General features: G+C 37.3%; 1 protein-coding gene across 1 annotated transcript in view; it reads left to right on the top strand.

The window, feature by feature from the left end:
• LOC150110452 (chloride channel protein 2-like) overlaps window positions 1-25,654 on the top strand; it is a 528,627-nt gene that overhangs the window by 129,663 nt on the left and 373,310 nt on the right. Inside the window, exon 2 of the mRNA XM_090399378.1 lies at window positions 18,759-18,909. Within this exon, the coding sequence (XP_090255504.1) occupies window positions 18,759-18,909 (151 nt within the window). The remainder of the gene's footprint in view (window positions 1-18,758; window positions 18,910-25,654) is intronic.

The following is a 25,654-nucleotide window of genomic DNA, read 5'->3' as shown; positions in this document are numbered from 1 at the left end:
GATATAAATTCCTATGAAGATCTTAAGATATAATATGAAGGTTAATTAGAGGATAAGATGAAATATCAAGGAGATGAGAGGCTATTGCCAGGAGAAAGGACATTCGAAGTGATGCTAGAGAAGGTAATGCAGGTTGTTCAAGCATCAAACAATGGAAACGCTGGCTCTGGTGGAATGGTAATAGGGGATGTTCAAGTACAGTGGTAGTAAAATATTACTGATCCTGACAATGATATTCAACAAAGTGATTGCAGGTGAGAATATCTGTTATGAATAGAACTTGTCATATATTATTATTATTTGACACCTCTAGGGAGTCCAAGGACTCATCGAGGGAGGGCACCTCTCTACAACTCTGTCTCCACTACTCAATCCACCAACTGATCGCAACTACACCAACGGCATCTACTGCCAGCCACCACTAGTATTTCCACAGACACTCACAAACATCCATGCCCATGGTGGGATTCGAACCCACAGCCTTTTTTGGCCGGAGAGTGGATACGCTAACCACTTGGCCAGCCAGGCCAGCATTATTATTATTATTATTATTACTTAACGCCTCCAGGGAGTCCAAAGACTCATCGAGGGAAGGCTCCTACTCTACAACTGTCAGTCTCCACCAATCCATCCACCGCAACTACCTTCCTCATCTACGCCAATGCCATCTACCGTTCACCACCACCATTAGTATTTTCACAGACAATCATAAACATCCATGCCCACGGCAGGATTCGAGCCCCTAGCCTTTTAGCTAGAGAGCAGATACGCTAACCACTTGGCCAACCAGGCTGGGAAGCATCAAATAATGGAAAGGATATATATCAATGGATATATATATATATCCATCCATAAGAAAGACCCAAAAAATTATACAGGAATGTCTCATGGGTTTAGTTATCAGTATATTTAGTTGAATTATGAGGGACAGAATTAAATTTAAGACATCCCCAGTAATATTGGAGCAGTAGTCTGGTTTTACAGCAGGAATATCTTGTATGGATAATATATTCTCTTTATGACCAATATCCCAAAAAATGGTTGCTAAGAATAAAGAACCCCCATTTGATTTTTGTAGATTTAGAGAAAGCTTATGATATGTCCCAAGGAAGATAATGCAGAAGGTATAGCAGAAATAGATAAAAGAACAGTAGAGATGGTGCAGAAGATGCACCTGAGATCTAGGTCCATTATAAAGATGGTAACAAACTTTCAGATGAATTTATTACTTGCAAGGGACTCAAGCAGGGATGTTATTTAAGATCTACTTGGATCTACTCCATAAAACACCATGAATGGTATTTTATGGAGTCTAAAGTCTCAAGGAAAACTAAGTTGCTTTATCATGTGATATTGGACTCTCATTAATAACCAGAGGTATTCAAAGTATGAGAACCACCCATTTTGCATCATTTGAGGAACAGAGATGGAGGTTGAGCAGCGTTATGGAGAAGATAAAGGCACATGTTTTAAAATAGTATGGACACATCCAGAGAATGAGAGAAGACTGATGGCCATTGTGAATTATGAACCCCCCCCCACACACACACCCAGAAGGAGAAAAAGAAAGACTAGGGCTATGTGGAAAGGGACCATTATTAAGAGTGATGGGGAAAAGAGTCTTACTGGATGAGGACCAGAGGAATCATGCAGTGTGGAGTCTGATGGGTAATGCTGACAAATGGAGAATCCTGCAGAAAGAAGAAATAAATTTAAATAATTACAATTTTATGAAATACAGGAATGAGGAGTATTACTTAGAATGACTTCCCAAAATTGGGAAAATTTAAGGCAGTTGTTTTTTGTTGAGATTCAGACTGTGAATGTGGACTTCATAACTTTCAAGCTAAACAGCTTCAAACAGTTGTGTGGCCATTTTTCATGCTTCAAAAATAATTGCCACATGAATTATATAAAGTTATTAAATCTACTAGTTTCAGCAACCTAAAGTCTACACATTCAGTATTAACTTTATGAAAATTATACTTAAATAAGATGTTCAATGTAGAGCACATTATCTAATGGCCAAGTGGTTAACGTACCCAATCTCCAATAGGCTACAGGTTTGAATCCTGAATGGGAGATGAATTTCATAGCCCAGTGTTGAGGCCACTGCCTAGCTTATTGGAGGCAAAATTAATAAAATAAAAATCCTTAGTTTCATCCACAGTGCTAATGGTACTTTAGGTATAATACAGCATTTCGTGGATGGGATCACATACCAAAAAAATAGGGCTATGTGGATGACAGCTGGCCTATAAAAAATAAATTTTTTATATTTATTTTATTATTATTTGTCATTCAAAAGATAAAATTCACCTTATCTTTTAAAAGAATGTTACTACTGTCGTACCCTTTGTCAGAGATGGATTGACATTCTCAACAATTAAACAGTCAGCCAAGTAGCCATTTCTAAAATTTCTTCATATTTCCTGCTCACTCAGTACTTAGCACAGTTTTTATGTAGCATGTTTTGAGATAGCGCTTCTTCTTTTTTAAATGAAGTAGGGAAAAAAAAAACTCGATGAATAACTGAATCAAAATCAGTTGAATCATGCAACCTAAAGACAAGACTTACAAAGGAAGCAAATTACAAGAAAAATTAAACTTTTTTGGGGGCATTTTTGCTATGTTAGATGTACTATAGCTCTTTTGATGGATTTACGTAAAGTTTAAGAGGATGTGTATTGTCGAATACTCAATTAAATAAAAGAGCAGGCAGATTATATTCAACTTAGAACTAGTCATCCATATGGTGGATTGAATTTTGGCTCTGGTAATTTTTATAATAAAAGGAGTCAGTGAATTACTATGGTACTTAAGACTAATTAGGAATGGGGAGCACAAGATAGCAGCAAATTGCCTTCTGTATTGGACCTCACTGAATAGTGCACTCAAACTAAGGTGATGATGAAAGATACTGCATGCAGCCTACTGATTTAAAAAAAACAAAACAAAAAAAGCTCAGTGCTGCTGACATTCTTTTAAAGAATGAAAAGTGTTGTTGTATAATTAAATTTAATAACTAATGGATAGCTTTCTAAATATTTTTATCCCGCATACAGACAAATCAACATGATATCACATGCAATTTACAGACAAAAAATACTGCTGTAGGCGGTAGGCAGCATGTTGTGTAGTTGGAGAACTAAAGTAGTGTAAATGGTGAGTTGTATGCAGCTGGAGGATTAAGTAGCAGGGGAGACAGATGTGTATAGTGGATTAGTGCTCTCCTGCTATGACTCCTTGGAGGCATCTCATATTAACAATGATATTACATTTAATTTAAAATTTTGGTTGGGTGCAGTAAATTAGAAGTGATGATGAAAAGTGATAAATGGAGGGGGGGATGACTTCCTGCAAAAGTTTGAAAAAGCAATGTTTACATAAGATTTTAATTGATATTAAAGCACAACACTCTGATAGCTCAGTTATAAGAACAGTGGAATGTAGAGATAGGCCACAGCCATCCATAGGTTTGCTGGTTTGACTCCAGCTCAATGAACTTTTGTTGGCCAAGTGATTAGAATACCTGTTCTCCAGCCAATAGGCAGTGGGGTTTGAATGTCACTGTGGGTATGTTGTTGTTTTTTTTCTAATTTCTTTAGGCAATAGATGAGTTCCATTACCAGGTTCAAGATTGGAAGCCTGAAGCAGCTTGAAAATCAGTCTGTATTTGATTTCTGCAGCAGAGTTTCTGGGCTGTCTTACTCACCCACAGTACTAATAGTAATGTACTATAAACTGTCAGTTTTTTTGTGGGATTCATATAAAAAAGAATCATATCTTTATAATATATAAATATATATATATATGATTGCTTGTGCAATATATATCTGTGCTGTTTGGCACTAATTTATATTACATTTTTACCATTCAGTCAGAATGTGGTGGTCATTCTTACTTTTTCTGGAGTTCATTAAGTTTAGAAGGGGGGAAAAATTGTAATTTACTGCCTTAGCCCCCCCCCCCCAAGAAACCTAGATTCAAATGCAACATGCTGTTTCTGTATATAACAAATTCCTTTCAAAATATGTTTATTCTAAATTTATTTGAATGGCATACCATCAATTGTTACAGATATAGCTTTTCCTGTGTATGTGATACATCCTTTTGACTTTGTGGCAGGTTATGGAGCTTGTAATAACCCAAGCAATTTTGAAAAGTGATTATAGCTTTTACAAATCATTTTTATTTTAACTTTTTCTACATACAGATCAGGCAAAAAATTTGATAGGACACAGTAGCATCAGTAGAGTTGACTTCATTGTTTCATAAGTCAGTTTACATAGCTAATCTGTGCAGCATGGTTTGAATGTTCTAGTTACTACAGTCAAAATTGAAAATAGAAGAGCAGCTTTTTGAGAAAAGTAGAAAGACTATCTTCATTTAGTTACATTCCCCCTGTGTGTGTGTGTGTGTGTGTGTGTGTGTGTGTGTGTGTGTGTGTGTGTGTGTGTTGAGTCTGTTGAACATCAATTTGGCGATTAAATGTTATTGGATATCTGCCATCTGTTTCTCGCTGTGCTTAAGAATGCATGGTATTATTAGAAGTTATTATTTTTATATGACTTGCCCATGAAACATTTTTGTAAACCTGTATTATATTTGTACCATTCCTGGGCTAGGGATTTTTTTATATTGTTCATAAAATTTGAAGGACTTAAATTATATTGTTCTTCCATAACAATATTAACAATTTTGTTTTTTATTTTTGAAAATCCACTTTTGCTTATCAGTATACACTGCTTGGAAAGAAGTAAACGAACACCATAGTGTGAGGAACAAACAGCCATGGCTCCCACCTTAATAAGATATAGGACCTCTTTTGCTGCAATGATTGCAGCAATCCTACAGACCATACTTTTCCACAAGTGTACGATAGTGATCAATGGGAAATTTGGACTATTCTTCCAATAGGCAATAATGAGGTCCTGGACTGTTGTAGGGGAGACATCTCTTGACCTCACCCGATGTTCCAGCTCATCTCACAAATGTTCAATAGAGTTGAGATCAGGGCTCTGTGGAGGGTAGTTAAGTGTGGTGACATTCATATCCATAAACTATGCAGTTACAGCAACAGCCTTATGACATGGTGCATTGTCTTGCTCAAAGAGACAATGGTCAGTTCTGTAGAAATGCCACAAAGTAGGAAGCATTACATTGTCCATAATGTTCAGATACCAATTGCGGTTTCACACAGGTGAGAGACATTCACTGGGCATCTGCCACACCCATCTGCTCAGCAGAGGGTGTAGCGTGATTCGTAGTCCATAACACAGCTTTCCAGGCTTTGTGTCCCACTGTACATGCTCTTTGCACCATCCTACAGTCATGTTTGGTGAGTGTGATGGGTCATCCACTGTAGGTAGCACTTGCAGATAAGATGGCAACATGGCATCCTATCACAATGCCTCTTTCAAACTCTTTCAATTCCCCTTCTCTCAGCCATTTCCCCTAGACACAGTTGCACTGGTTTGGGAGCATCATATTCCTTAAATTTATATCGGCTATAAACTCACGACTTGTTGCATGACATGATGCTCCTTGCCAATGGGGGTGTCTGTTGACTTCTTTCCAACAAGCACACAACTTCTATAGCAACTCTTACACATAAGCATATCAAACAGTTTATTAACAACAACAACAACAAAAAGTTTATCTGAACCTGTATCATTCTTGTACAAACCTTCCTATGAAATGCCATCTGTACTGAATCAAATGAGGTCTTTAATTTTTAAAGGAGTGATATATCCAGCTTGTAAATTTTTTTTTCTGTTTTTTTGCATCTGTCATTATTTCACTTTTAAGTAGGCTACTTCTCTTGATTTGGAAGAAGATTATTTTTATTTATTTTTTTCATGCAGATAGCATTCATACTGATCTTTGCATCAGTGCACTTTATTATTCTCTCTCTCTCTCTCTCTCTCTCTCTCTTTGTTTCTCCCCCCCCCCCCCACTAGCATAAGATCCTTTCTTAGCACTCTACTTAGTCCAAGAAGTTTTGATTTGATGATCATCAAACCTCTCCATTTTTACATTTCTGTCACACTTTTTTCTTTTAGATTTTAATCCCTTTTTAACCTTTAAATTTCTTCTGTATCTTTATTATCTTATCTAGATGCTATGTTCTCTCAGGTATCTTACTTGCTTTTTTTTTTCCTCTTCTCTAATTTCAGTCTTCTAGAACATTTCATTGTGCTTGCATTTGGTCTTCCATCTGTTTAGCTGTTACTGATTTTATTATTGCTGGTTTTTGGTAGTCAAAAATTTTGGACCTATTTCTGTTGATAACATTTTAGAATTTTTGTGATTTTGGCAAGCACAGTTTGTTTGAAGGCACCCTCTGCTTGAATAAAATCTGAGATTTGGAACTCTTCTTGGCTATGCTTTTCTGATGCATATGCAGTCTTTACAGCTTCTGCTGCTTCTACTTTCATAAAAGTTTTGAGGGTACATATATTAATGTGGTCTTTATTAATTTTGTATTTATGATAGGGTTTGAGACATTGGTTGGAGATGTGCATGATCTTTGTGCATTCCAACTAACTTAGCTTTATAGAAACTTAATTGATGCTGTGACATAACAATGGTTATTTATGCATGCAGTCTGCTATATGCCTGTCAATTGTATGTATTTTGTGGTTAGTTTGTGTATTTTGTGGGATGAAAAGCCAAACTTTCTAGGAAGAAAAAAAACTTTCACCTCTGTTTTGAGATTAGCTAACTCATTTTCAGTTGAAAAGCACTTATTAAAGTTCTTTGTTTTGGATAGATTTGAATCTTGGTCTTTCGAACCAGATATCATCATTGTTACTGACTTAGCTCTGGAGGCTTTTTTTTTTTTTAAATAAAACTGATTATTCAATTGTGTTAATGATCTCTCATTTTTTTAATTTTTTTTTCTTTTGGTTTTCAATTTCTTTAAATAATTATTTTATGGAATGAGAACAAAAAATTTTATGTCTCAAAAACCTTTTTCTGAGATATTTAAGAGACGAGAACATCTGGGAAAATTTGGATTTATGGATATGATTGTGTTAGGTAGTTCCTTCCATCAGCTTACATAAGATACTGAAAAATTTCCAAAATACAGCAAAAAAAGGCAAGGACCACAGGCAATAAAATCATCTCTGTAAGTAAAGGTTCAAGAGAGCGAAAAGCAGCCTTTATAAGTGAATAATATAAGTTTTGATATGATCAATTTTGACCCAGAGTATGCTTCCCAGAGTAAGACAAAGACAGCGAAAATAGTTAGGAACATTGAAAACCTCAAATGTATACTGAATGGTGAACTGATAGAAAGGTAAAACATTTTTACTTTTACGAAAAGGAGGCTATGGAAGAGATATAAGGAGACAGGTGAAGAGAGGATGCATGAAGAATATAAGACACAGGCCAGAAGAGTGACTAGTGTGGTACGGAAAGCGAAACTGGAATATGAGAGGAGGTTGGCCCTAAGATCCAAAGAAAATCCTAGGGAATTTTTTAGCTATGTGGCCAGTAGGAGGAGAAATGACTGTGGAAGAATGATATTGTGGGATAAAAATGGGAATGGAGTGACTGATGCAGAAGACATAGTGGAATTGTTCAATGAACACTTTATTGGAGTATTTCATCCTAGAGGAGTCAGTTTTAATGCTAGAGGGATAGGGCTGGTTCGAGGTTTAGAGGTACAGGAGGAGAGTGTGTTTCAGATACTGATTACTCTGGATGTCAGTAAAGCTGTGGGACTGGATGGTATTTCACCACGAGTTTTGAAAGAATGTGCCAGGGAACTGACAGTGCCTTTAACCTGTCTTTTCAATGAAAGTCTGGCTTCGGCAAAGGTGCCCATGGAATGGAAGGAAGGTAAGATAGTGCCATTGCATAAGGGTGGTAACAGACTGGAAGTGTCTAATTATAGGCCAGTCTGTGTGTCATCAGTAGTTGTTAAGATCTTGGAGAAAGTAGTGAGGAACCGTATACAACATTGGGCAGATGAGGGTAATGTTATCTTCGAGAGTCAACATGGATTTGTGAAAGGGTGCTCTTGTTTTAGCAATATGCTAGCCTTTTATAATAAAGTTACAAGAACATTAGATGAGGGAAAGGCATATACTGCAATTTTCTTAGACTTAGCAAAGGCATTTGACAGGGTGCCACATGATAAGCTGATATTTAAGTTGCAGCACATGGATCCGGATGTCAGATTGTTCAACTGGATTCAGGATTGGCTGTCTGATAGGTATCAGAGAGTTGTGTATGGTGGAGCAGTTTCAAGGAGGCAGAGGGTTACAAGTGGGGTCCCACAGGGCTCAGTACTAGGACCTATATTGTTAAACCTTTATATCAATGACATTGCAAGGGGATATTCAGTTGTTTGTGGATGATGCGAAGCTAGGAAGGATTATTAGTAATAGTGCAGATGTGGTAGCCCTGCAAGAGGATTTGAATAAGCTAGATAGATGGGCAAATGAATGGGGATGTCAGTTTAATGCAGCAAAATGTAAGGTCTTGAGGTTTGGGAAACATCGATGGGATGCAGCATACTCTATGGGAGGAGTTATGCTGGAGGAAGTAGAGGAGACAAGAGAGATCTGGGATTGATGATTGATAGAAACCTGAAATTTAGGGGACATATTAGAAAGGTGGTGAAGGTAACACAGAGGATTGCTGCAATTATGAGAAGGACACTGACCTGCAGAGATAAGAGGGTTATCATTCCGTTGTATAAGTCTCTGATCAGACCACACTTGGACCATTGTTCTCAGATTTGGTCTCCAGGATTTGAAGGGGATAAATTAACTGTGGAAAGGATACAAAGATGGTTTCAGGACTGTACAAGGATAGTTACGAGGATCGGCTGAGGGAATGTGGACTGCAGAGTTTGGTGGATAGAAGGAGAGGTGATGTGATTGAGACTTTTAAACTGTTGAGAGGTTGACACTGGGGAGTTCTTTCGCTTGGTTGAACAGCAGGAAGGAGTGATGACAAGAGGCCATCCCTGGAAGTTACGAAAGGAAACTGTGAGCAAGAGGGTGAGGAGTGGTTTCTTTGCATGGAGGGTGGTTGAAGCGTGGAATGCATTGCCTGATGGAGTGGTGAGAGCGAGAACGGTCAGTGAGTTTAAGGAGTGGTATGATAGACTTTGTGTTTCTTAGGGGGGGATCTCCTCTCGATGAGTCTTGACAGACTTTATGTTCTTAGGAAGGACCTCCCACGATGAGTCTTTCGACTCCATGGAGGCCTGAATAATAATAATAATAATTTCAGCTATTTAGGCACAATTTTTAGTGAAGACTGCAAATTAAATATGGAAATAGACAATAAATTACTAAAGCTGGTATGGTAGGAAGTCAGCTGAATAAGTTTGTATTGAATAAGAAATAACTTAGTCAAAATACTAAATTAGCTGTATACAAGATAGTGTTCAAATCAGTTTTAACTAACTTATGGATCTGAGAGCTGGGTTAGAAATAAAGCTCTTGATCAAAGACTGGAGACCTCTGATATGAGAGTTCTTAGAAAGATTAGTGAACTGAATAGATGGCATCAATGGCAGTATCACATTAAAAATGAAGATATTAGGAAAGAACTTTTGCCATTATCAGCATTCAGGAATATGTTAGTAGAGCTAATCTCAGTTAGCATGTCACTTAAATAGATCCCACAAAGCAGGCAAACCGGCTCTGATAACTCAAAATTACAGACATAATATACACCGGGGCATGGGGCTTGACCAGCTTATCCTGTGAACGGTTTGAGGTCCAGTGATTAATATAAACCCTCGACATCGCAAGGTAAAAGAGGGAAAAAGGAAGATGAGATGAGATTGTTGAGTGGAAGTTAGTGACATCATCCTTATACTCATGGTATTCCTTGGACACCATCTTTTTCTACGAATCTCTTACTTAATAAGATTACCCATCTATTTCACTCCTATCCTATTTATTCTTTGAACTCTAGGGAGTTGTTCTCATATTTCATAATTAAAGTATTTTTTTTTTAATGCTTTCTTTTTAGAGGGTGTGATGAGAGAATTGAGAGGCCATCCCTGGAAGTTGTGTAAAGAGTAGATTTTACAAGTTCTATGTAGAACTTCTAGAATTTGTATGTCTAATGCATTGTAGGAATGTGTTGTGAATGCTAGGAACGTGAATGATTTTAAGGTTTAATAATGTTGCTAACCAAACAAGACCTCTCATGGTGGGTCTGTTGATTCCATAGAGGCTTGTTATAATAATATAGAGTGGTACAGCTAGATTTTGCAAAGGCTTTTGATGGATTGCTACATAACAAGTGGATATTTAAATTGATATCGATGGTTAGCTTGAATAACAGATTAGTGAGTTGGATAAGAGATTTACATATACATATGCTCTAGATTAATTTCACATGCATTTGGTATGTCAATACTAATTGCATGTGAAATTATGATTCCTGAAAAACTTGAAGGATGATAGTATAATTTTCAAGTTCACATTGTAATTAATCTGACTAATCTACTTATGCTTTAAGACAAAACAGGGTTTCTGAGTTTGTTGATGAATGTGGTTACCAGAATTTGGAGAACAGTAAAGGCAGGCAGATGAAAGCAACAATATATGACAAGGAAAGTTTGGGTTGGAGAAGATCTGAAAGAGGGGATTCTTTGGTATTCTCTAATAGACAGAAATCATGCAGATTATAGTTGTTTAGAGAGTTAAGATGGACAACAGCAATTTATAAATGGCACAGTTGTCATTGTGAAATAACATATGTCATTTAGATCTGTAAGTGGTGGTTGTTCAGATTAAGGCTACAAATGCAGAGGCATTATAAATTTCTTTTGTATTGATTTTTTGGGAGATTTTTTTTGGTCTGCAGTGCCACTTTCAGAGATGGAAAGGAATTAAAGAATAGGGACATGCAGGTTGTGGTGAAAGACCATGAACATATCTCCCACATAGAGCATACCTCGTCTTTTCTGCAAAGATAAGACTTCAACATTGTATGTAGAACTTCAACATTGCCCTCCCATGCCTATAAAAGTATAGTCTGTAGAGCAGGTGGTAGGATTATTTGCTAGCGATTCAGGATGCCTCCTGATGCATCATCAGCAGGTTTATTCCTGTGTACTATCTAGCAATCAGCCTATGGATATGTTATACTGTTTTGCCTTGGAATAGGTCCCAACATTGTCTGACATTTGGCATACTCTTGAAGCATGTCACCTGTACTCCATGTAAGAAGGGGAAAGATGGAAATTGGAGCCCTTCCTCTAGAGACTAATCACTAATCACTGAAAATAAATAAACAAAGTGATGCTATTTCCTTAGGGATGGGTAAAGTCCCCTAATTAGGGGGGTCACAGCAAATTAATGCAACCAGACCACTCAAGGACAAGTTCATGCACAGGGAGGATTCACTCTCCACTTCAACAGGTCAGTAAAGAAATGATGAAAATGGTGGTATTTCATCAGCAGCCCTGGAGCAACCTATCACTTATGCTACACCTCTTATGAAAGTTATCTAACACCTAGAGAAGTCTAGTTGCATTTCCTATAAACTACAGAAAGTATGCTTTTACCCAGATCATGGTTTATGGTAACAGACCACACTACAGGAAAGTGTGGTTGGTTGAGAGAGTGTCTGCTGCACATTTGCCATCTTATTAATGATTGAAGACTAGATGAACAATCATTATATATATATATATATATATATGTATATATATATGTATAATAAATTAAAAAAAAATAATATATGGTAAATGCATATTATAAGCAGTGGTTTTTCTAAAATTTGTGGTGCTTTGGACAGTCATTTTGAGTTATCTGCATAATGACTTGACTATACTAGTGATTGTTGTTATATGCCATCCAGTCGTTTTCGACTCTTTGATCCTGTGAACAAAGCCTCTCCATCCCATCTTTCAGTAATTGTAAGTTCAAGTTGGTAAGTTCTTTTATATTGTCCCTTCAACTCTTTTGTGGTCTTCCTTTTCTTCTCATTCTCTCAATCTTCTCCAACATAACTGCCTTTTCCAATGATTCATCAGCAAGCATAATATGCCCAAAGTATATCAACTTCTGTTTATCAATCATTGCCTACAAGGAGCCTTCTGTCTTTATATTCTCTAAAACCTTATTGGTCGTTCTTGCATTCCATGGGATTCTTAATAGTCTCCTCAACACCCATAATTCAAATGAATCAATTCGCTTTCTGTCTTTCTACTTAATAATCCAGCTTTCACATCCATACATCACTACTGGAAATACCATTGCTTTGACAATTCTAACTTTCATGGCCTTACTCACACTTCTATCTTTCATAATTTTTATCAGGTTTAACCTCACTTTTTTCCCATGACCATCCTTTTAATTTCATCTTCAATTTACCATCATTTCTGATTCTGGACCCCAGTAAATAACTTTCAATGATTTCTATTTTATCTTCCTCTATTATAAATTAATTTAAATTACCAGAAGCCATCACTTTTATTTTGCTGATGTGTAAACTAAGCCTGGCTTTGTTACTTTCTATCTTAACCAATAGAATCAACTGCTCCAAATCTTCCTTAGTTTCTGCTATGAGGGTTGTATCATCTGCATATCTTAAATTATTTATTTTTCTGCCACCAATCTTAATTCCAGTTGGTCTTTGTCTAAATCAGATATTCTCATAATATATTCTCTATAAATCTTAAAAAGGTAGGGCGACAATATACAACCCTGCTGCACTCCTTTTCCACTCGAACACTATCTCTTTCTCCAAAGATTGTTTTTACTGATGCTTCTTGGTTGTCATACAGCTCTCGTATCAAGAGAATTAGATGTTCAGGTATTTCCATTGATCTCATTACAATCCACAGTCTGTGATCCACTCAATCAAAAGCTTTCTTATAATCAATAAAGCATAAGAATACTTCTGAAATTCTCTTGTTCTTTCCATAATCCATCTCATGTTTGCTATTTGATCTCTAATTTCTCTACCTCTCCCAAAGCCTGCCTGTTCTTGTGGCCTTTCTCTATTCACATGTAGCTCCAACTTTTGTTGGATCTCTTTCAGCATAACTTTTCTTGCATGTGAAATGAAAGCAATGGTTCTATAATTCTCACAATCTTTGGGATTTGATTTTTTTTGGAATTGGGACTTAGGCGTGATTTTTAGTGAAGATGGTAAATTAAATATGGAAATAGACAAGAGAATCAACAAAGCTGGTATGGTAAGAAGTCAGTTGAATAAATTTATATGGAATAAGAGAGAAATTAGTCAAGACAGTGTTCAAACGAATTTTAACTTATGGATCTGAGAGCTGAGTCAGAAGTAAAACACTTGACCAAAGACTAGAGACCACAGATATGAGAGTCCTGAGAAAGATTAGGGGGTGGGGTGGGGGATGAACAGATGGCATAAATGGCAATATCATATTAAAAACGAGGATATTAGGAAAGAACTTGACATTGTTTGCATCCAGAAATGCGTTAGTAGAGCTTATCTCGGGTAGTATGATCACTTAAACAGAATGGGAGAGGAAAGATTAGCAAAGCAAGTGTTCTCTGCCAGGTTGGCAGGAAAAAGACCCAGAGGAAGACCAAGATATAGGTGGATTGATACAGTAAAAAGTGCCTTAGATGATACAAATTTAAGATCTGATAATGTTGGAGTCTTAACAGGTAACAGATTATTTTGGAGGAAAATTGTAGATAGGAAGTTAGTAATGATGTAAATTTTTGATGTAGTACTATTATATCTTGTACACTCGTTGAGGATACATGGCAGGAATTCGATGATGTTCCAACATAAAAATGTACACAAATTCACATGGAGAGAAGAAGCAAGGAATAAGAAAAGTCTCATTGACTATATTATTGTTGATAGTGATGTTTTCTCCCTGGTGCAGGACACCAGAGTGTATAGAGGATTCGAAAATGGAAGTGATCACCTTTTAGTCTTGAGCAGGATAAAATTTAATTTTATATTGAAAAGTAGAACAACATGTAGGAAAGTTTTAAAGCAAATTGAAGTTGAGCAGCTATCAGATGTGAACTGTAGACTAAAATACAGAAAAAAATTATTTAAGAAAAATTAAAAGAGTTTGAGAATAGGAACCAAACCTTGGGGATTCAGTGCAAATCCTGAAGAAAACATTGATTGATTCAGCCAGAGAGGCATGTGGTGAGGTTGTCTGCAAGATACAAAAATCAGAACTCGTGGATACAGATAGTTAAAGAAGCAGTGAAGAAAAAGCATAGCAAAAGTTCCTGACAAATAAATCAGCATGTGCTCTTAGAGAATACAAAGACAAATGTAAGAAAAATAAACACTGTCTAAAACTAGCTAAACAAAAGTCATGGAAAGACTTTGGTAAGAACATACAAAATAGATAGCAAGAAGGTGGCAAGATATTCTGGAGGTTGTTGAAAAAGCTCAGAAATGGAGGAAAGAGTGCTGTAAAAGGAATCAGAGATGATAAAGGTGACATTAAAACTGGAGAAAGAGATATCCTTGATGTATGGAGTAATTACTTCAAAAAATTGCTAAATAAAACAATCAATGACAGCACAGTGGTAAAAAAAAATCACTAAGCAGGAATACATATCCATACTTGAAGTAGAGAAAGTCATTAAAAGCCTGAAATGTGGAAAAGGCAGCTGGAGTAGATGATATTCAATCAGAAATGCTGAAGTATGGTGGTATAAGAGTCTTACAGTGGCTGCACTTCATAGTTCAGAACGCCTGGACAGAGGGACGAATTTCAGATGATTGGAGTAGAGCTCTCATAGAGTACTCATATATAAAAAGAGAAATAAAACTGAATGTGAGAATTGCAGAGGTATTCCCGTACTGAGTGTTCCTGGTAAGATTTATGCAAGTATACTTGAGAAATAGTTGAGAAGGATTGTGGAAGGGAAGTTTGGTGAATAACAAGCTGGATTCAGGCTAAATAGAGGCTGTCAGGATCAGATTTTCACTTTAAGACATATAGTTGAGAAATTATTATTATTAACGTTTGACCTCCATGGAGTCAGAGAGTGACTCATCGTGGGGAGGTACTCACTTTTGCATACAATGCTCATCCAACCGCGTCTTAAACTGATTCAATGTGTCCACATCCACAACACACTCAGGCAATGAATTCCACTCACCAACCACCCTCCATGTAAAGAACCTGCTTCTCACTCCCTTGCTTACACCCTCCTTATACAGTTTTCAGCAATGGCCTCTTGTCCTATGCCCCCCATCTCCCATTCTCTGAAAAATCTCTTCCATGTCTACCTGATAACAACCCCTGACCAGCTTATATGTCTCAACATATCCCCCCCCCTCTTCCTCCTATTCACAAGGCTCTGCAACTTACATTCTCTTAATCTGTCCTCGTACTCCACATCCCACTGGCTACCTTTGTGAATCTTCTGTGTATCCTTTCCAACATATCCTCGTCACCATGAAACCCGGTGACCAAATATGTGCACAATAATTCATATGAGGCCTGATCAAAGCCTTATTCAGTGGAATCATAACCTCTCTATTTCTGCATGTCAAGGTTCTCTGCATCATTGCTATTAATCGATGTGATGTCTTCACAACTTGTGCAGTGTGACCCCTGAATTTCATGTCATTGTCCACCATCACTCCTAGATCTCTCATCTCCTCTACTTCTGTTAGTTTCCCCACCAAGTGTATACTTTGCATCCCATTGTTGCTTACCAAATCTCAAAACCTTACACTCAGCAACATTGAACTGACAGTTCCACTTACCTGCCCATTCATGCAGTCTATTCAAGTCCTTTTGTAAGGCATTAACATCAGCCTGACTGTGCATTGCTCTCCCTAGTTTTGCATCATCTGCAAACAGCTGGATGTCACTAGTTAAATCCAACCCAATATCATTAACATACAAATTGAACAACAATGGCCCCCATAACTGACCCCCCTGTGGCACACCACTGGTGACCTTTCTCTTTCGAGATACTGCAACCCCATATACAACTTTCTGATACCTATCTGACAGTCAGTCACTGATCCAACACAGAAGTCTGTTATCCAATCCCATCTCTTTCAATTTAATTAAGAGCTTGTCATGTGGCAGTCTATCAAAAGCCTTTGCAAAATCCAAGTACACCACTGTATATGCATCTCCCTTGTCCAAGGTATTTGTCACCTTGTTATAGTACATAAGTAAGTTAGTGAAACATGATCTCCATGAAGTAGGATACACATTTCTGTATCATACTTCTCACCAGTCTCTCCAGGACCTTCACCACAACTCCAGATATACAGACGGCCCATAATTCGAAGCTACAGCCTTATCACCATCTTTATGCAGTGGAACAATTTTACCCTCCTTCCACTCCCTTGGAACCTGTGCTACTACCAGTTCCCTGGAACATTCCCTTAAGATGCGTGGTGATATGTCATCAAATCCTATTGCCTTATTAACATCAAGGTTATTTATTTCCTCAAATACCTCCTGCTCACTCACAATTAAGCTATCCTCTCGTATGTCCTCTACACTTAAGTTCCTCATGATTCCATCCTGATCAGGATGAAACACCCTTATAATTGATCACTGAATACCTCAACAATGTCTTCTGCAGCAGTTACCATTCTACCACTTTCATCCCTTAACTTCATCTTTCCATGATCATGGAATTATTACAGAGATCTGTATTTAAGTTTTGTAGATCTGCATAATATCAAGCAATACTTAGTCCTTATTTGAGTTGTAAGTCAGCAGTTAGAACTGAAGGAAGTACAGGAAGATGGTTTAATCTTCAATCTAGTGTCAGACAAGGATGTACATTATCCCCTCTATTATTCATTATCTATATGGACATTATGAAGGAAAGTGGTATTAAACATGATATCAAAATTGGAGATGTTAATGTCAGCTCTTTCCTTTATGTGGACGATGTTATACTTCTAAATAAATCCGCTACAAGTCTGCACGATTCCCTGACTAAATTGAATATCTGTTGTAATAGATATGGTATGAAGGTCAGCAATAAAAAGACAAAGACAATAAAAATAGGCAGAATCATTGAAAATATCAACTGCATTGTGAACGGAGAACCTGTGGAACAAGTAAAACATTTCAACTACTTAGGCACAATTTTTAGTGAAGATGATAAATTAAATATAGAAATAGACAACAGAATCAGCAGAGCTGGTATGGTGGGAAGTCAACTGAATAAATTCATATAGAATAAGAGAGAAATTAGTTGGAACACTAAATTGGCTGTATACAAGACAGTGTTCAAACCAGTTTTAACTTATGAATCTGAGAGCTGGGTCAGAAGTAAAACACTTGACCAAAGACTAGAGACCACAGATATGAGAGTCCTGAGAAAGATTAGAGGTGTGAACAGATGGCATCAATGGCAATATCATATTAAAACGAGGATATTAGGAAAGAACTTGACATTGTCAGCATCTAGGAATGTGTTAGCAGAGCTAATCTCAGGTGGTATGGTCACGTAAACAGAATGGGCGAAGAAAGATTAGCAAACAAGTGTTCTCTCTCAGGTTGGCAGGAAAAAGTCCCAGAAGATGACCAAGATATATAGCTGGATTTATACGGTAAAAAGTTCCTTTAGAAGACAGGGATATAAGATCTGATAATGTTGGAGTCTTTACAGGTAACAGACTGATTTGGAGGAAAATTGTAGATAGGAAGTTAGTGGTAGTGTAAGTTTTTCATGTAGTACTGTCATATCCTGTACCCCTGGAGGGTACATATCAGGAATTTGATGATAATGATGATGATATTTTCTTCCAAACCTGTTGACAAATTTCAGTCAATATCTCCAGCTGTTCTCAATAATTCACTGACATGCAATCAGCTCCAGGAGCTTTTCCTTTTGGCAGCTGTTCCATTGCTGATTGCTTCAATTGATTCACTCATTGCTTTACTTTTTATTATCATGGGTTTCTCAACAGATTCTCTCCTTTTAAATTCTCCTTCAATATTATTATCTTTCTTGTACAAAATCCTCTACATGCTCTTTCCATCTTTTTTTTCACTGCTTCTTCTTCCATCAGACATTTTCCTGAATTACTTTTTACAACTCCTAAACTTCCCTGTAGCATCATTTATTTTTCTAAACAGATCTCTTGTTCTACTCATAATATTGCTTTCTTCAAATTCCTTGCACCTTTTGTTTAGATGTTTTTCCTTATCTTTCCTAGCATGTCTTTGGAAACCTGCACTTAGTTGTTTTATCCTTTCTTTATTTCTCTGAAGTTTCATTCCCCCCCCCTCCTTCCTCTGCTATTTGAATATCTTCTTCTGACAACCATTTATAATCTTTCTTTCTTGTTTCTTTACTTCCTCTTCTTTGCTGCTTCTCAGACTATATATTTTGTTTCTTCCCATAGTTCTTCTAATTCTCTTTCTGTCTTCTCCAAACTTTTTAATTTCTTTCCAACCTCTACTTTAAATGCTTTATTTATAGGATTTAAATCAAATCTGATACTGTCTCTTTGTTTCTTCATAGTCCTTAATTTCAATTTAACTTCAATTATCAATAATTCGTGATCTGTCCTTCTGTCAGCAAAAATACTACCTGTACCAGGTAGTATTTTTGCTGCTTGGATAGCACTCCTCCAAGTATTGTAAAATTGTCTATTGTAAAAAAAAAAATATTTTAATTTTAAAAATTATTGTAAAAAAAAGCAAATGTTATTAAATAGGTATATTAATTTAAATTATTCCAAGTGAGATTTTTTTGAAACCCTTAAGAATTTGTTCAGGGTTTTGAAACTTAACTTTTTTTTTATTTTTTAACCAGATGTATGGCCAGTACAAAGAAGATCTAGAAGCATATGCAAAAGCAGAAGCCCGTAGACTTAAAGCTTTACAAAAACTACGTAAAAAAGAAGAAACATTACATCAAAAAGAATTGAAACCATACAGAAGTGAATGTCAAAGAAAACTTGCAGGTAAGTGTGGATTCATTTTGTGCTCATCATTTGTCAAAAAGCACAGTTTATGCTGGCCTGGTTGGCTAAATGGATAACTCAACTATGAGCAGGTGGTGAGTCTGTGAAATAGATGTTTGTAAAATCTTTTAGTGGTATAAGATATCACTTATGTGTGACCACTACCCTTGCTTACTGGAATACTTTAAATGTGGTGTGAAAATTACAGTGTTTGGTACAGTATTGTAAAAGAGAGAGAAGAAAACAAAAACAAAAAACGTTCTTTAAATAGTCTTTAGAAAGATCTTGTTTTTTTGGATCAGAGTTATGAGAAAGAGGTCCAAGTGTATGGATATGTTTTTTTACTACAGTAGTGTTTAATATTACTCCATACAACTGAAATTTGATTTCTTGTGTACAGTTCTATTTCATGCATTTATAAGCGCAAGACTTCTGTCAGAAAAAAATAGCTTATTTAAAGGCAGTGACCAATGAAGTTTTCATTAATCTATGGGTTAATGTAAGCTTTTCTGAAACATAAACATATGTTAAGTAACACCAATGAATTTTGTTCAGTTTTTAGATCAAAGGAAAACCTCTAATTCACAGTTCTGAGTATTTTTCTTCATTTTCCTCTTCCACTAGCACCGGTGTGCAGGTCCATTTGGTCTAACCAGGCCAGGTGATGTTTGTGCTTTTGAATAGTTTGCACAAATGTGAGAGCTTGATATGATTATAAAGCACTATGGAATACATAGATTCTAAAAGCATGTTTAGGATGTTAGAACATTCCAATATGATTTTGTTGCTATAGCTATTACTCAAAGCTGTTTAGGCATTCCAAAGTTTCATGTTGAACAGCACTGATTTTGCTGTTCATGATAACAACTGATGTAGTAGAGCCTCTGTATCTTAGTTGGTATAAACTAAGCACTTTAGTTAAGACCTGGGTTTGAATCCCATCTAGGATGTGAGGAAAGAACCTTTATTAAGAGATTTTCAGTTGAAGATGAGTAAGCTGGTCTCACATGAAGAAGGCCATGTAGCAGTATGTGTGTGGTGCACACTGTCAGGACATTATGACATGATGAGTTGATGCTCTGTTTATAGACAACATATAAGAATATCTTCTCACAATATGTTCCCTTGCTCTTTTTGCCTTTGAAGTACTAACATGACAGTAAAAGGCTTTCTTAGTTGCTTGAGAGAAAAACTCCAGCTTTATTCATGGCCTGCACTGAAGTTCGGAACACTTACATAAACTATCATAAATAGCATTAAGTTCAGATCTGACTTTGAAAGGGTTAAATGTACTAAACTCATCTTCTGCAGCAGAAGTAGTCATGCCTTCTTGTCACGTCACTTGCAAACCTGTTAGCTTAATTTCTGTTTCTGTGTTCCCTGCTCTCTTGCACCCAGATGACAGTATTACAACAAACATTCTCTAAAGATAAAGATAACTCAGATGACCAAGGCAAATAATCTCTCGTCCTTTACTTAGGATATTGCATCACATACTTCCCATAGCCTTTTACTACAAAAGCATCAATAGAATTTTGAACAACAACCCAGATACCAAGCTTCTGGTTCTAGTCGAATACCCACTCTAAGTGTGTGGGTCAGTGGGGAGACAAGTATGTATAATCAAAATATCAACTTATTGCTCTCTCACTTCATCATAACAGTACATGTCTATAATAATAGAGAATACCATGAATGATCAATTTCTTCTTTGTCAAGTGGAGAATTGTCAATCATTGACCAGCAATATGGATTCTTAAAACCAATACTAGCAGTAGATCTTGTCTACATCACCCATTTCTTGACATATGTCATGGGTAAAGTTTGGAGAAACCTGTATTGTTGCACTTGACAGATATAGCCATTGAATTTGATAGCGTCAAGTAGCGAGGGCTTGTTGTCCAATTGCCATCCTCTTGTCTACCTTCCCCCTTCATAACTGAATTGTCAGTTTCCTCTTCAGTTTTACACTATTTAATAGTTGAGGATGTTCTATCTCTTTAGATTTTCATACTAATGCATCTATTCCTCGGGGGGTTCTGTTATTTCACCCACCTTCTTCCTTACACCCCCCCCCCCCCACACACAGACCATATAAATTACCTGCTCTCACTGACTTCAAATCCTATACAGTTGCTGATGATAGCACTCCTGACAGCCTTTAATGCTTCTAAAATGTAATTTGTCTGTTTTTTGACAAAAAAAAAAAAAACTTTTGTTCTTCTCTCCTTGACATTTAGTAATGCCCAGCATAAGTCATGACCAGATCTCTCTTCTTGAATTAACTCTTACTCCTAGCCTTTCTGGCACAAACACATAATTTCTGTGGCATCTTTGGCATCCAGAAAACTTTAGGCTGCTTTTCTACTGTTCAGCCACTTACTTGCCTAAACTTTGGACCTGCTTTTACATTTGGAATGGTGTGCCTAAAACCTCTCTAAAAATTCTTGATGCTGTTTAGAAGGTATTTCAGCTTGAGAGAGAGAGAATTGTCAATCAACATTTATCAATTGTCACTTTCCACACTATTTCTTTTCTAATGATATTTCTATATATGCTATTCAGTAGAACTGCCCCCTCCTCCCCCAATTTCTCCTAAACCTGCAATAACATGAGTAACAGCTGCCAACATTCTTTTACAAATGCAGTGTCACCAAACTTGCTACTCTATTCATCTTTCACTCTATCTGCCTTGCTTCTGTAGAACAGCCTTTCCCCATGAAGTATTCTATAAAGCCTACATCAGCTCTTAGAAATGAATAGACAGATTCCTTGTCCTTTACCCTTGCCCACACTGGCATTTATTTGCTATAGGTCTTGCTAAACCCCTTGTGGGGGATTGTTATATATTAAAAAAAAAAAAAATGAAAGCTGATCTTGGTAGCTCAGGCCTTATAAATATTCATACCACATATTATTATTACAATTAATGTAGAATGCCACTCTTATGTTTGCCTCAGAAAGATATTAGAATTCCATTCTATCAAATCTTTCAGAGTGGAATTGGAGGATTATTAGATATCTGAAGTGACTTTTAAAATTTCCATATTTGATCCCTAGAGTAGTGTTTCTGAACTAGGTAAAAAAAATGGATAAAAATGAAAAAAAAAATCTAAAATCAATAAAAATAGAGAAAAAAATTCCTTAGCCCACCCATGGTATGAATGTACTAGGTTTACAAATAAACCTTTCATGGGTGGAAGCCACATATAAAATCAGCTATAGTTAACTTCTTGAGTGGTGAAATCAGAATGGTTTATCAGTTTTGTTGAAAATAATTCCAGAGGTATGTTTCAGAATAATTACCATTACCATTATTACAGGCAACTCCAGGGAGTCATTAGACTCATCAAGGGAGGCCCCAAATCATATTCATCACAACTATTTGACATTCATACAGTATCTATCATACCTCGCCTTAAACTCATTCACTGTCACAGCATCCACCACAGACTCAGGGAGCGCATTCCACTCATTCACTACTCTAAAAGTAAAGAACCCAGCTCTAACACCTTTACTAACCACACTTTTGCCCAGTTTCTATGGATGTCCCCTAGTCCTCCCACAACCAGCCCTGTTCTCAAAAATATCTTCTGAATTAATTTTATAGAAACCCTTCAGTAATTTGAATGTCTCAATCATATCTCCCCTCCTCCGCCTATCAACCAATTTTTGCAACCCACAAATCCTCAACCTGTTCTCATACGGTTCATTCCACAGACCTGCTATCATCTTGGTCACTCGCCTCTGGATCCTCTCCACCTCCTCCCCATCAAGAAGAAACCTAGGTGACCAAATCTGAGCACAGTAGTCTAGATGGGGTCTTATCAAGGCTCGATACAGAGGAACAATAACCTGCTTGTCTCTGCTTGTCAACGTATTCTTCAGCAACCAAGTGATTTGATGAGCTGTTTTGGTCACTTTTGCAATGTGTCCCCTAAATTTCAATTCCTTACCTACCAACACTCCTAAATCTCGTGCCTCATCAATTTCCTGGAGCACGGTTCCACCAATGCAGTAAACTGCCACCAATCTTTTCACCCCAAAATGCATAACCTTACATTTTGCCACATTAAACTGACATCCATTCTCCTTAGCCCAGACCTCCAATCTATCCAAATCATCCTGCAAAATTTTGACGTCATCTGCATTCACTATTGCCCTACCCAACTTCGCATCATCCGCAAACAAATGAACTGTTCCTCTCAGATCATTTCCTATATCATTTATGAACAAATTAAACAGCAGTGGTCCAAGAACAGATCCTTGTGGCACACCACTAGTCACAGGCCGTCTTGTGGACTCTACTCCCGAGTAAACCACTCTCTGATATCTCTCCGTCAACCACCCTCCTATCCATCTCACCAACCCTATGTCCATTCCCATATGCTGCAATTTACTGATTAGAATTCCATGTGGAATCCTGTCAAAGACCTTGGCAAGGTCCAGTAGAATCACCGTAAACCCATTACCCTTATCCAGTTCAGCCGTCACTGTGTTATAATACGTGAGCAAGTTACTGAGGCATGACCTACCCTTCACAAAACTATGCTGTCCCCGATACAGTATCCCATTTTCTTCTATCCAATCTTGTATTTTCCTCTTGACTATTTTCTCTAAGACCTTGACAATTATTCCTGATATGCTAATCGGGGGTAATTCACAACAGCAGTCCTGGAACCACCTTTATGCAGTGGAACTATTTTCCCCTCTTTCCACCCGCTCGGGACTAACCCAGACCCGAGACTCAAATTAAACAAAATGGTCAAGGGTACTGACAATTCTTTAGCTGCTTCTCGTACAACATGAGCTGGTATACCATCCAATCCCACAGATGTATTGACATTGAGGTTATGCAATAGACTACTCACCTCCACTTCATTAACCACAATTCCCGTATAATCTACTGGTTTATTCGTTTCTGCAATGTCACCACCTGGATGATATACTTTTGCAAAGTGCTTGCTCAGTAACTCAACTATCTCAACTGATTCAGTTACCTCCCTACCATCGGCATTCTTTAAAATCAATCTGCCATGTACATTTTTCCTTTTACTTGCTACATATCTAAAAAACTGTTTAGGATTCTCTTTAGCCTGCATGGCCAATGTTCTTTCGTAATCCTTTTTTGCTTTTCTTACCACACTTGTCACCCTTCTGGCCTGCGCTTTATACCGTTCATGTGCCTGCCGGTCACCCTTCTCCTTAAATTCCCTCCATAGTTGTTTCTTTTTTTGCAACTCAAGCTTAATGGTGTTATTCATCCATTTAACCCCTACTTGATTTATTATTCGGACTCTAGGTATACAGTCAGCCATTGCTTCATGCAAGCACTTCTTAACTACCTCCCATGCACTATCAACTTCTAGTCCTTGCAGTTGTACATGCCATGGCACTGAACCAATCAAACTCCTAAGCTTGTCATACTTTCCAGCCCGATAATTCCACATGTACCCTGTCTTAATTGAAAATTCTACACCTTTAGCCACCTCCCAAGTTAAGATCCTATGATCACTCTCACCGATTGGTGGCAATGTGGTCATATTTGTTACAGCCAAATCCTCATGTAATTACTAGGTCAAGCACTCTCTGACCCCTAGTATTTTCCAATACATGCTGTCGCAGATAGTTATCCCTTAATAACCGCATAAAATCCAGTTCCTTCCTCCCGTGTGTCCTCTCCTCATTCCAATCAATGCGACCATAGTTGAAATCTCCCATAATAATCACCCTCCTTCCACCCATTTCTTCTATTTGCTTGTGCATACTGTCACCACCATCTTTTCCATCACCTGGTCTATAGCAGCACCCAATTGTATATTTAGTTCTGCTAGCCACAATCTCACACCAAATGGCCTCAAATGTGCTCTTTTCTCTATCCTGCAATTCAACTTCTATTCTCCTTGGCTGGAGTTCATCAGCTATCATCAACAATACTCCTCCCCCCATTTTATTCTCTCTGTCATTCCTGAACACACTATACCCATCACATTCAATCCCACTAGTTATATCATCTACAGTCAGCCATGTTTCACTAATACCTATAACCTGTGGTCTGGAAGTGCCAACCATGGCCAAAAACTCTTCCTTCCTAATACACCTAGTATTAGTGTACATGAATTTAAGACCCCCATTAGCCCCAACCCTACCTTGATGCCTTATATTAACTATCCCACTCAGATTTGTTGTCCTTATTTGCTCTGGCATATTATATTCATTCTTACATTCAACTGCCTCCATAAGGACTGTATCTCAACTCCCCCCCCCCCCCCTAACAAATCTAGTTTCCCTGAATTTGCACATCCACTACATTCAGCAACACTTTCTCAAGTCTTCTTACACCGTAACCATTCAAATGCAAGCCATCCATCTTATATAGATCCTTTCCCCCCATCAAACTCACTCCACACATCCACAAATTCCACACCACTCGTCATACATAACCCACGCATAAAGTCATTTGCAATTATAGCCCTCCTTTTAAACATTTCACTGTCATACCGTGGCAAAAGACTAATCATTCTAACTCTCTCACTCTTTTCTTTTGCTACCTCAAACAATTCATTCAGGTCTTCTATCATTTCCATTTTATCTCCTTTCAAATCATTCGTACCTGCCACAACAATCATTTCTTTCACCCTTTCCTTTTGCTGTCTAATAGACGCAGTTATGTCCTTTATGGTCGCACCAGGTTGGTACGATTTTGTCAAATCCTCTACTAACACACCTCGTACTAACGTGTCTC

Source organism: Typopeltis vanoorti, chromosome 1 (genome assembly GCF_054136105.1).
Source record: "Typopeltis vanoorti isolate ZY-2024b chromosome 1, IOZ_Tvanoo_1.0, whole genome shotgun sequence".
Lineage (NCBI taxonomy): Eukaryota > Metazoa > Arthropoda > Arachnida > Uropygi > Thelyphonidae > Typopeltis > Typopeltis vanoorti.
The sequence above is the reverse complement of the archived record's forward strand: the minus strand, read 5'-3'. Positions and strand labels throughout refer to the sequence as shown.